This window comes from Bos javanicus, chromosome 20 (genome assembly GCF_032452875.1).
Source record: "Bos javanicus breed banteng chromosome 20, ARS-OSU_banteng_1.0, whole genome shotgun sequence".
In the NCBI taxonomy this organism is placed as follows: domain Eukaryota; kingdom Metazoa; phylum Chordata; class Mammalia; order Artiodactyla; family Bovidae; genus Bos; species Bos javanicus.
The window spans coordinates 46,511,862-46,526,040 of NC_083887.1; the positions used below are offsets into that span (position 1 = coordinate 46,511,862).

The 14,179-nt window shown below is 32.6% G+C and overlaps 1 protein-coding gene across 1 annotated transcript in view; it reads left to right on the top strand.

Moving 5' to 3' along the window:
* CDH9 (cadherin 9) overlaps nucleotides 1–14,179 on the top strand; it is a 140,730-nt gene that overhangs the window by 102,506 nt on the left and 24,045 nt on the right. Inside the window, exons 3-5 of the mRNA XM_061393818.1 lie at nucleotides 1,074–1,368; nucleotides 11,649–11,768; nucleotides 12,386–12,553. Of these exons, the coding sequence (XP_061249802.1) occupies nucleotides 1,074–1,368; nucleotides 11,649–11,768; nucleotides 12,386–12,553 (583 nt within the window). The remainder of the gene's footprint in view (nucleotides 1–1,073; nucleotides 1,369–11,648; nucleotides 11,769–12,385; nucleotides 12,554–14,179) is intronic.

The following is a 14,179-nucleotide window of genomic DNA, read 5'->3' on the forward strand; positions in this document are numbered from 1 at the left end:
AATTACTCAAGGTACAGAGTAGTGCTAGGTTTGAAAAACCATTGTTTCCCTGTGGCTCAGATGGTAAAGAATCCACCTGTAATGCAGGAGACCTGGGTCTGATCGCTGGGTCCAGAAGACCCTCTGGAGAAGGGAATAGCTACCCACTCTGGTATCCTTGCCTGGAGAATTCCACGGACAGAAGAGCCTGACAGGCTTTGGGTCACAGTCCTTGGGCTCTCAGAGTTGGACCCGACTGAGAGACTAACTCTTTCACTTTTGCAAAACCATTAGGAATTTTTCCTACTGAAAGTTTCTGTAAATATTGATACATGATTCATGTGTCTGTTTTAAACACTTGATGAAAAACCATCTATACCAAGAAGTTTACTTTTAAGATGGGAAAGAATAGAATGAAGATACATAAGATTATTAAGATGGCCAATGGAAAAGCTCTGTGAGTTGTATATCCCTTGAAATTTCAAATGTCCTTAACATTTGTCAATTTCCAAAAAAAATGAGAACATTCTGGTAGAAAGAGTACTCTTCTAAAGTCATATAGAGAAAAATCTGTGAGGTTAAGATTAATATTCTATCTCTGGTCAGTCTCTGATGACAGAGCCTGTGTATCTGGAAGCAATATTATACTGAGAGAAGTTAAATCATTTAAAATAATGGCATATAGCTTAACCTTATCATAATAAGATTTGAAATTCCTCACATTATCCCTTTGAGTTCAGTGATTTTAAGTATAATCAAGAGTATATTAATATTTTACACTTAAGATCTAGACAAATAGATTATTTTCTTGTTAATGTGCCAGGCATTTAAATCTTGGTGGTATTCAATTAAAAAAAATATTGTATGAGCACTGTGTTTTGAAGATACATTTTACTTTATTTCAAATTAATATATGTGTGTTTTTGAGAATGATAAAATTAAAATGTTTAATCTCTCCACAGTGAAAATTAAGATAACCACCTTGATAATTGTTCTAGTGATGTTATGTGGAGATAAATTGATATTTGCCAAAATATTTTTTCTGTAATAACAATGCATATATTTATAGACTCTTCCTTTCTACCTCCCTGAAGCTTCACACTGACCAAGATAAAGGAGATGGAAATTTAAAATACATACTAACAGGAGATGGGGCTGGCAGTCTGTTCGTCATAGATGAAAACACAGGAGATATTCATGCAGCAAAGAAACTAGACAGAGAAGAAAAGTCCCTTTACGTTCTTCGTGCCAAGGCTATAGACAGAAAGACCGGGCGGCAGGTGGAGCCTGAATCTGAATTTATAATTAAAATTCATGATATCAATGACAATGAACCAAAATTCACAAAAGACTTGTACACTGCCAGTGTTCCTGAAATGTCTGGAGTCGGTAGGTATATGCTAATTCATGTAAAGTAAGTTGTTTTTATTTTTTGCTAAGGTAGTTATTACAGACATACAGTTATGAGATGTGATCTCTTTCAAGATAAGAGCTATAAATGAAACTACTAATTAGTGTTAGCTAACTCACTTCTAATGATTTTCAGTTGTGTTTCTTAACATTTCCTGCTATTTTGTAACTGATATTTAAGATGATTATGGAGAACAATTATTCCACTGAATTTCAACCAATCTTTACCTCTACTCAACTGCCATTCAAATGGCACTAAGATTCAGTGTATTTTTGCCTGAAATGAAAAGAACAGTGTCAGCAGTTTTAGAAAGTTTTGCTTGCATTATTTTGCATAATAACAACAAATGCTTGCATCTGACAAATTTCTTTTGATAGTCTCATTTGATCATTGAAACAACTTCATGTGATAGGCATGAGAAATAGAATTTTAAATCCCCATTCTGTTAATTAGGAACCTTGGATTCAGAAAGATTAAGTAAATGAATTAAGATCAAATAACCTGGCAGCATATCAACAATATTCTAATTCTTTTTCATGTTATTTTAGCTATATTCCACATGGCATGATTAGTCCTAAAAACTGAAACTAATCATTTCATTCTTTAAGGCTGCCCATAATTTTAAGTGCCTTTTGTTATTATGCAATATTTTTATCTGTAAAGGTCACTACATTTAGCTATATTTATATGTAAGTTTAGATTTATTAATGAGATAGTAAAAGCTGACTCAAATCATATTTCTAATAACACTGAAAAACATAAGATTGATTTTCAAACTTTGATATTTAATTGAATATTATTTCAAAATCACATATATAATTTTGACATTGTTGTAATTAATATCTAGGTCAGTCTTAAATAAAAGAAGAAAAACAAACTTATGTACACCTTTGCTGAGTGATTGATGTTAAATATTTTTTAATTATGTGTGTCATCTAGCCAGAATAACCAAAAGTTTATAAAGAAGTTTTTATTTTTTCTAAACTAAGATGAAATCTCACCTGAGGAGGGGAAAAAATCTGCCTTTTCAGGTATAAATTCCAATAAATGAAAAGCACTAATCAAATTAGAAAGGAGTCTTGTGAAATCATAAAGCCTAGGATGAAATATGAGTGGTTGTATTTTCTTTTAAGATTTTTAAATATCTGTTAGCTTGGTTCGGTTATATGGAAAGTACTGGGTTGGTCCATAAAAGTTGACCAGTGGGCTAATGTAGATATACAGCATGTCTCTTTGTAGGCTTATATTTGAGGTAAAGATACATCTAAAATGATGTTTTCCATTTCAGCTTTCTATCAATGTACGTTCTACAGTTGGGTTTTCTGATTAATACCCTTCAACAATTGTAAAACTTTTTTCTTTTTTTTTGTATGTATGTTATTTTTCCAGATGTTTTGATACATAATAATACAAAAAGTGAAACTGTTAGTTTCTCAGTTGTGTCTGACTCTTTGCAACCCCATGGACTGCAGCCTGTCAGACTCCTCTGTCCATGGAATTCTCCAGGCAATAATACTGGAGTGGGTTGCCATTCCCTTCTCTAGGGGATCTTCCCCACCAAGAGACCAAACTTGGGTCTCCTGCACTGCAGACAAATTCTGTACTGTCTGAACCACCAGGGAAGCCCCAATAGTACAAAAACTTTCATGTCTTGTTTTTCTTCAGAAAGATTTTATATACCTATAGGATATGCGATTATGCAAAATTATGCAAGCAAAGCTGTCTAAAACTGCTGACACTATTCCTTTCATTTCAAGCAAAAATACACTGAACCTGAGTGCCATTTCAATAGCAGTATATTCCCTAGCTCAGACATTGAAGAATCTGTCTGCAATTCAGGAGACTCAGATTTGATCCCTGGGTCAGGAACATCTGGAGACGGGCCTAGCAACCCACTCCCGTATTCTTGTTTAGAGAATTCCATGGACAGAGGAGTCTGGCCGGCTCTAGTCCATGGAGTAGCAAAGAGTTGGACACAACTGAACAACAAACATTTTCACTTTCATAGAAGTAAAAAGTATAATTAATATGATAGAGGTATTTAAATGTAATAAATTTGGATAATTGACTTAAAACCAAAAGACTTTTTAAATTTCCACACTATTATTTCATCTTTAAAAACAGAATATTTACTAATCAGAAACTCTTTATATTTAAACTCAACCTGTATTTTCTCCTATATTATTTTAGATTATTTAATGGAATATTATCTTCTAATCAATATGTTTTTATAATCTATCTACCAAATTCAAATTCAAAGACTATCTTTAAATTTGATGAAATTCATTAGAATTAGATGAAATACTAATTCATCAGTATTAGATGAAATGCTAATAGCATCTAGATTCTATTAATATTTATCAAGTATGTGATAAGATCAGAACTAGACTAAGTGCCTCTCTGATTTATTTTTCATAAAACTTTCACTTGTTCAAACCTATATTAAAATATAGAATATATAAGTTTATACATAAGAGAAGGCTTGCAGATTATCTTGTCCAAAAAGCCCTTCATGTAAAGCAATCTGTATGTCATTTATATAAGCTTTAAATTATGGGCAGTACAATCTCTAATTACTATAAACCTTAAATACGAGAATTTGGGTCATTGCCAATAACATTACCTGCATGTCTACAATTACAACAAAACTGAGAAAAGTGTATAGGTGGTGGCTGTATGGCTCCAGTTGCAGATTTTGGTACTGATAAACAAAGATTTAAGAACTACAGGTGAATCTTGATCCCATTTATAGAGAGAGGAGTAGTGTTAGTCGTTCAGTCGTGTCGGATTCTTTGTGATTCCATGGACTGTAGCCCATCAGGCTTCTCTGCCTATGTAATTCTCCAGACAAGAATACTGCAATGGATTGCCATGCCCTTCTCCAGAGGACGTTCCCAACCCAGGGATGGAACCCAGGTTTCCTGTATTAGGCAGATTCTTTACCATTTGAGCTAACCAGGGAAACCTGCCCCTTTATAGAGGATAGTTATTTTTCTTTATTACTAATATTTTTTTTTTCAGCATGTAACTTTTATTTATTTGTTTATTTTTTTTGTTACCGGAACTTGAAAGAGCATATTTCATTTTACTGATTGTAATATGAATTGTTTTTCAAAATCTGTCAATTGTATTAGGAACACTGTAAGTATGGACATGGCAGTCAAACTAAAAGTTTTTTTCAAGCTGATCTCCAAAATACACTAATATTAAATCCAATACTGAATCTTGATATGAATCTCCATATTTGAAATTCTACTTTCTTATATAATTCTTAATAATTTAAACATAAATAATTTCACTATTTTTTATTTCTATCATACACTTTCAACATGAAATGCAGTATTTTATTCTGCAAGGCTATTTGCTTTTACCGTCACTTATTATCTAGCTCTCTCTTCCAGTGTGTCACACTTAATTTTCTCAGTCATGTTTGTCGTCTTCACTGTTCATTTTATTATTTTCCTCAAATCCTGACTTCTCAGACACTTGACAAAAATGATTAATTTTCTCTTCACTTACTCAGTAGACACATTAATTTATTTATCAAATACACAGTTCAAAATTTTAAATCTATTTTTTCTTTCTTTTCCAAGAGAATTATAGAAGTTGTTTTTAATACTTCAGTATTGTCCTCTCTCTTTTTTTTTTTTTTTTTCAGGTGTTTGGAGATCACTAGCTTTTATTTTTTTATTTTTTTTTTTCTGAAAAATTTCACAATATAATGTTGATAGTTTACCATGAAGAAATTAAGAAAAGAGAATAGTTTCTAATGTTTATCCATGTATTGACTGTTCATAGTGCTCTTTACTCCTTCCTGTATTTCCAAGTTTTGTTTTGATATTATCATCATTCATAAAGGACTTTATCATTTTTTATAGCTCGTGCATGCTTCCTTAGCTTTCATTTCTCTGAAGGTGTTTTCACCCCCATTTCAAAAGATACTTTCAATGAATATCTATTACAGAATTGACAGCTTTAATTTTTCAGCACTTTATTTTTTTTTATTTGATAAATTAACGCCTTTTATTGCCATACCTCATTTTACTGTGCTTTGCTTTAGTGAACTTTATAGATACATGTTTTGTTTTTTTTTTCCTTGTTAATTTTCTGTTTAGTTGATCTATCCATAAGTGTGAGTGGGGTATTAAAGTCTCCCACTATTATTGTGTTATTGTTAATTTCTCCTTTCATACTTGTTAGGATTTGTCTTACATACTGCGGTGCTCCCATGTTGGGTGGATATATATTTATAATTGTTATATCTTCTTCTTGGATTGATCCTTTGATCATTATGTAGTGACCTTCTTTGTCTCTTTTCACAGCCTTTGTTTTAAAGTCTAATTTATCTGATACGAGTATTGTGACTCCTGCTTTCTTTTGGTCCCAATTTGCATGGAAAATCTTTTTCCAGCCCTTCACTTTCAGTCTGTATCTGACCCCTGTTTTGAGGTGGGTCTCTTGTAGACAACATATGTAGGGGTCTTGTTTTTGTATCCATTCAGCCAGTCTTTGTCTTTTGGTTGGGGCATTCAACCCATTTACGTTTAAGGTAATTACTAATAAGTATGATCCCATTGCCATTTACTTTATTGTTTTGGGTTCGAGTTTATACACCATTTTTGTGTTTCCTGTCTAGAGAATATCCTTTAGTATTTGTTGGAGAGCTGGTTTGGTGGTGCAGAATTCTCTCAGCTTTTGCTTGTCTGAAAAGCTTTTGATTTCTCCTTCATACTTGAATGAGATCATTGCTGGGTACAATAATCTGGGCTGTAGGTTATTTTCTTTCATCATTTTAAGTATGTCTTGCCATTCCCTCCTGGCTTGAAGAGTTTCTATTGAAAGATCAGCTGTTATCCTTATGGGAATTCCCTTGTGTGTTATTTGTTGTTTTTCCCTTGCTGCTTTTAATATTTGTTCTTTGTGTTTGATCTTTGTTAATTTGATTAATATGTGTCTTGGGGTGTTTCTCCTTGGGTTTATCCTGTTTGGGACTCTCTGGGTTTCTTGGACTTGGGTGATTATTTCCTTCCCCATTTTAGGGAAGTTTTCAACTATTATCTCCTCAAGTATTTTCTCATGGTCTTTCTTTTTGTCTTCTTCTTCTGGAACCCCTATGATTCGAATGTTGTAGTGTTTAATATTGTCCTGGAGGTCTCTGAGATTGTCCTCATTTCTTTTAATTCGTTTTTCTTTTATCCTCTCTGATTCATTTATTTCTACCATTCTATCTTTATTACTAATATTGACATTATTGCACTAATTGATTCTTCCTTGCCCCACTCATAGACTTGTATGTGTATGTATTTTTAAACAGAAATGTGCATATTATAAATATCATATATATATATATATGTGGAAGATACTTGGTTTAATTACCACTCAATAAATAAGTAAAAATGAGTCTAAAAGAATTAAACTGACTTGCTCAAAAAAATAGAGACAAATTGTTACTATACTATCTTTAAAAAGGAAAAAAAAAAAGTTAATAAAATGAAGAAATAGCTGGATAATTTAAATTCCTTACTATTTTTCTCTACTATAAAATAGTTATGATTATTATGCAAAATGTACTTTGGAAAACTTCTAATTTTATTAGATCGACTCTTTGAAAGTAGAATTTTTTTCTTATTATTTTAATTCAAATTTCTCAAAAAATTAAATCTAAATAAGGAAAGGGCAAACTGCATTTTACAATAAGAATTTAGATCTATTTATCTCTCTCTCTATATATATATTTCTTGTATATATGTATATATTTTGTGTGCTTTTCCTTTGCAATTCTTCTATCTAATTTAAAAGAAAATAAAGATTAACTCATTATAGGTTTATAGATGTGATTTTCTCTGCTTTTACCTATACAAATTATCATTTACAGAGAAATATAAAGGGTGATATTTAGAAACTTTGTCAGTTATATGTAGCCCATATGTTAACAGCTAAAGCCTAAATATAATCACATAAGAAAGAATGTCTTCTCTCTAAATGAAGTAATTCATAACCATTTAATTATAAGCTTATTACTAATTGTAAGCTTATTTTCACTATATTAATGATTTTAATTTAAACCCAATAATTGAAAATCTGCTATTAACTTTTATGGTAACTTAAACCTAAGATCAGAGAAGGCAATGGCACCCCACTCCAGATTTCTCAGCCTGGAAAATCCCATGGACGGAGGAGCCTCGTAGGCTGCAGTCTATGGGGTCGCTAAGAGTCTGACGCGACTGAGCGACTTCCCTTTTTCTTTTCATTTTCATGCATTGGAGAAGGAAATGGCAACCCACTCCAGTGTTCTTGCCTGGAGAATTCCAGGGACGACGGAGCCTGGTGGGCTGCCATCTATGGGGTCACACAGAGTCGGACACGACTGAAGCGACTTAGCAGCAGCAAACCTAAGATAATAAAGTATATAAATTCTTTATTCTCATTTTATCTTTCTTTCCAATGTTGTAGCTCAATGTTCTCCTTTAGAGTGTTCCCTTCTATTGGATTATTTGTTATTTCTTAATACATTTGTCTTTTCTTTTTCTCTCTCACCAAATCCTCTGCATGCTTTTTCCCTCTGCCTCTTCTCTCTGTCAAAATCATAAACCATATTTCAATTTTGTTCTCAGAATCATGTGCCTCAAAATAAAATGAATCTGGTAGCAAAAGAAATCTTATGAAATCAGTGAATTAACAATTTGAATTTAGCATCTTGGTTATGTTTAATAATTCATATTTCAAATAATCCTCAAGTATGAAAACAACTAATAATCTAACATATCTGCACAAAACTTTTTGTTAATAGCTAAATTCAAATGATTCCAATTAACTCCAAATGATTTCAATTAACTCTTGAAATCTGAAACACATTAGCATCTTCTGATCAGAACACTAATCTGGGTAATACATGAGGCTATATAGTGAAGGAAAATGGGATACACTTTGATTTAGATATTTGTAGCAGATTCCTATATTTTATGTTTTCCATTTTTTGTGACCATTTACTTTGGTTAAAGATTATCTATCAACTTTCTATATTTGCATGCATTCATCTCCATCAAGGCAAATTCCTACTGTGTAAAATTGGAGGCTTCTCATGACTGGGTATTTCCCCCAACTGGTCCCTCAAAAACTTATCCAGTTTACCTCCCACACCATCACCCCCAACAAAGAAAGTACTGGTAGCTTTTCGCAGATCACACAATTAACTCATCAATGAATGCTTCATGTCCTAATCTAGGGCTCTATCTTATCTATCTACACTGCCTGTAGATTCAATAATGTGTTCAATTATATGACCAGACAGGCCATTTAGTAAGTACAGTGTTTAGACTGAAGCTTCTTCAGACTGGCCTGCTCAAATCCCATCCTATCACCTACTAGCTATGTGATCATGAGGAACCTCGATATGCCCCAAGGTCTACATCCCATGTTTATCATGAGGATAAAATAATAACATAAATGAAGCACTGAGAACTCTGCCTAGTCTACGTTAAGCATTTTGTAAATGTTAGATCTTGTTATGACTTTGTACTAGGAACTCTGCTGGGCTTTAGAGATAAAATATTGAACAAAAGCAGACAAAAGCCCTTGCCTTAGGATATTTTACATCACACAGGAAAAAACCTACAAGTAACAAATGACATGAATTTGTCATTCAGGTTTCATTGCATTTTACTTAATATTTGTTTAATAAAAAAGTAAATATTTATTTTAAATTATTTGAGAATAAATGAAACATATAGCTGCAAATATCTAGAGGGCTGTAAAAATCCATGTAGTCCCTTTTAGTCTTTTATAAACTAATATTTATAAAATTAGGACAAAAGCAGATAAATAACTAATTTTATTACTAAATAATATGAATTGTGAAATATTCTTACATTTATGGAAATAGAAAACAAACCAAAAAAAAAAGCTGACCTTTCCCTAAAGTTCAGAACACTATATATTTCTCATTTGTTCATTTTTCTAGTATAAGTAATATATTAGTGATATGCTCTTAGTATTCATTAGTGTTTAACAATATTCTAATTATTACTATGATTCTGAGAAAGTGAAAGTGAAGTCGCTCAGTCGTGTCCGACTCTTTGCGACCCCATGGACTGTAGCCCACCAGGCTCCTCCGTCCATGGGATTCTCCAGGCAAGAATACTGAAGTGGGTTGCCGTTTCCTTCTGAGAAGGATTCTGAGAAGGGGAACAATATTTTGTATGGGTGTTTGTGGCATTTAACCACATTTATTTCCATTCCTTAATTTATTTAATGCTTTTAGGTTAAATAGTTTTGGGTAGATTCAAAAATCACATACCCATGATAAAGAAAAAATGATCAGAACCAAACTTAACAACAAAAAATACTAAAAGTGTCACAAAAGTATAGAGGTGTGTTTTTACTTATTATGAAATGATAGCCACAGTCAAAATGAATCTACTAGCAAAAGAAATTTATGAAATCAGTGAATTAACAATTTGAATTTAGCATCTTGGTTATGTTTAATAATTCATATTTCAAATAATCCTTAAGTATAGAAACAATAATCTAACATATATGCACAAAAGATTATATAAAAATAAACATAAATCAGAAAACAGCTGTAATTGAACTTTTGAATGTTCTTGTGGGTGGAAATCACTTTAAAGATTTCTGCTTTGGTCTAACTCAGATATAAGTGGATGCTTTTTAAGTGATAAAAGAGTGCACCTAGGACTGAGTACTCCGAGAAGGCAATGGCAACCCACTCCAGTATTCTTGCCTGGAAAATCCCATGGACGGCTAAGTCCATGGGGTCACTAAAAGTCGGACTCGATTGAGCAACTTCAATTTCACTTTTCACTTTCATGCATTGGAGAAGGAAATGGCAACCCACTCCAGTGTTCTTGCCTGGAGAATCCCAGGGACAGGGGAGCCTGGTGGGCTTCTGTCTATGGGGTCGCACAGAGCCGGACACAACTGAAGCGACTTAGCAGCAGGACTGAGTAAGTTACAATGTGTCCTCTCACAAGATATGCAAATTCCATTGCACCTGAGGAAAATAGAGGCTTTAAGAGGAAGAGATCAAGTTCTCATGTTAATTAGTTTTGAGAAAACAGAAAAATATTTGCTGAAGTCATGCATTCAGATATATTGATGAAAAATAAAGTTGTTAGTACAATCTTAATGTGCAATATATAAGTTTCTATAATCTGCATATACACACAAATTTTGAGAAACATTCACTACAACTCATTACACAAGCTCTGCCTGTGTAATGTATGTGGGATATTACAGTAGGTGACAGAGCCAACATGGAACTCACTTTTTCTAAAGAATTTCAAAATCTATGTAAGAATCAGAGTCAACAGTTTGAAAAACTGCATGTAATATACTGGAAAATGCTCTACAAACTCATTTTGCTCAAGGAATACATGTAGGATTTATTTAATGGTAGTTTAGAATCATGCCTTGAATCTTTATAGAGTTCTAGAAAATAGAGAAAAAGTCCATCAATATATTACATTATATTTAGCTCCTGAAACTAGCTCCCTTAAAGTTCTTTTATCTTTTAAAAATAATGATGTGTGATGAAGTTAAGAGAAAATAATTGAAATTTTACAAAATAAAATCTAACCGAGAGTAATGGTAGATTATACACTTTCTTATTATACACTTTCTTAACTCTGGAAGGATATATCTACTGATTTACATATGTGTAGAAAATAATACAAAGCATATCAATAGGTATGATTATATATGACAATGTTAACTACATTTTAAAAAGAAACACAGACAATACACATATAAATCTTGCATACCAAAAATGTTGGCAATTTTATGTCTTTTGTTTCTTCGTGAAAAAAGAGCCCCTTTATTTTCATTAAATTTACCATATATATTTAATTTATTAGAATAACAGCAAGAGTGCTTTCATTGTTGGATTTATCTTTGAGTCCACACTTCCAGTTAGCAATAAACGTATTAACTGAGAATTGCATGAGCACTGTATTTAGTGAAAAATTGTTTTTTGTCATAATATTTTCAACCAACCAGTGCATAGTCACCTTTATGATAAATTTTGCTTTTGATTGTTTAGATAGCCCAATAACAATATTATTCAGGAATATTAAAATTAAAAAAAATGAAAGATGAGTGATTTTAGCAGCATAATTTAAACAAATATCTTGAAAAATGTACCATGGTCTAAGATACCATATTCCCAGTAATATGTTTTCATAAAGATAGCTTCAAATTTCCAGGTACTTAAGTATCTGTGTTTGGGTGGGAATTCATGTAGGTACATCTGTTATACAAGTGACTGCAACAGATGCAGATGACGCCAACTACGGAAATAGTGCCAAAGTGGTCTATAGCATATTGCAAGGACAGCCATATTTTTCAGTGGACCCAGAATCAGGTAATAACATTTAATACTTGGCTTTTTTCTCATTATGTAATACATCTGGATGCACAGTTAATTTTTAGATTTTTATATACTTAAAATCAATCTATTACGTATTGCGTTTTTATGTATTCCTAATACTTACTCCATGAAAACAGAAGCAGATTTCCTATTATTGAAAAAGTTTTGAATCCTTAGCCCTTGAGACTAATATTAATTGAGTTTAAATTTATGATGTAAAATATAGACTTTCATAGAGATTGAACACATTATGTGTCTTAGAAATTACCAAAACCTAAAAAATGTGACAATCATCAATATTAAACAAGCTGACTCATCTAAAGTTTTTGGCTCAAGTTAGTTTTTTTTTAATCAAAATGGTAATTAAATTGATTTATCAAAACAGTAATTAAATTGATTTAGCAAAACCTGTTTCCTAAACAATTGCCCATGGAACAATTTTTGCCTGTTCTGTGACTAATGTTAAATTGGTTATGGATTGAAGGACTTATCTAGGTCCACTGACATGTTATCATCTGCATGTTCTGATTAATTTCTGTAAAATGGATCTTGCATGGCTTAATTTTAAAACTCGATTGAATTGCAAAATATGTGTCTACTTTTTCCAAAAGGTATAATAAAAACTGCATTACCAGATATGAGCAGAGAAAACAGAGAACAGTACCAAGTGGTTATACAAGCCAAAGACATGGGAGGCCAGATGGGAGGACTTTCTGGGACCACCACAGTCAACATCACTCTGACAGATGTCAACAACAATCCTCCTCGATTTCCTCAGAGTAAGAGAGGTTTCAGTGATATCGTGTGGAAAGTTTCTCAAACACACTGTGAACAGTTAAATGTTTTTGCTCCTAGTTTATGCATACAGATGAATCCACAAACCCTCCTTCAACAGAATGTCACAATTTCCCTCATATTAAAGTGAAGAATCCACCTGCAATGCAGGGGATGCAGGTTTGATCCTTGAGTTGGGAGACACCCTAGAGGAGGAAATGGCAACCCACTCCAATATTCTCGCCTGGGAAATCCCATAGACAGAGGAGCTTGGTGGTCTACCGTCCATAGGATGCAAAGATTCAGACACGTCTGAGCTGTTAATACTGCATCACTTCAAAGTGACTATGGTCATTTTTATCATTGAGTAGTTAATGGAGACAACAAGGAAATGAGGTTCTTTTTGGCAACTTTAATTATCCTCTCCTACCTTTTGAAGAGTTATAAAATTTTCCAGCCTAGCTTTCCCAACATTTCTATGATAATCTAGTTCTTTTGATTATCTTTTCCCTGGTTATGTGTATGGACTCTCAAGGCTGACCACTTGGTTTCAAATCCATGTCTGTAACTGGCCTCAGTTCTCTTGTTTGTACCTAAAAACTATAATTCCTTTTTTATCCAATTATAAAACAGGTTTGTTGACGTTTTAATGTCTCTGAAATCAAATACTATATTAAAATCAATGCAAGTTAGTTTAATTGGCCACATTTTTCTTTTTTATTTGCCCATAGCCTTATGGAATACCTTGGTTGTGATGACATCTGAGCTATGTTAAACATTTTCTGTTATCTGTTACCTACTTGTGAATAATTACACCAGTCTATAGCCTTTCAGTTGTAGCCATTTTTATGCATGCATGTTAAACCATAGATTCTTTGTAAGCCATGAGACCCTATAAATATAGACTGATTCTCTGCTGCAAATATTTCCATTTGGCAGTAAATAAAAACATAAGGGGCCCTTTCTTGAAATGCTTTACTAAGGACCCTGACAATTCAATTTCTGACATTGATTCCAATGCAATAAAGCATTTTTTCAAGCTAATCAAATTTGAATACTTAATAATATAGCTCTGGATGGTGGACATATACATACGATAAATGTTAAAAAATAAACTTCACTGAGAATGTGAATAATAAGCTTAATTAACATAAATCTAAACTTTGAATTCAGTTTCCTTAAATATAAACTGAAACGGTATGATCTGATGAATTCTCAAATGACTTGCCACTCTATAATTCTTAGCATAAGGTTTGGAACTGTAATAGTAATAGTAGAAATGATCTTGAACTAAGAAATGAACTAAGCATCTTAACGACATAATTTCATGTAATCTACTTAATAAACATACGAGTTAATTGCTATCATCATCTCAATTTTATAGATGTGGAAATTAAGGGTTAAAGAATTTAACTAACTTGCCCAGTGATGAGAATTCAAATTCACAGTAGCTGGATTTAGAAGTCTCTCTTCTTAAGAACAAAGCAAATTGGAAAGAGAACAGACTTTGAAGTTAGAGAGGCTTAGTTTTGCCTTCTGCATTTCCCAATTTTACAGGGTAATTTCCTTGAGCCTTATCTCTGAGGACAATATACCTGCCTTCATTCTATGAGGATGAATGTTAGAATTAA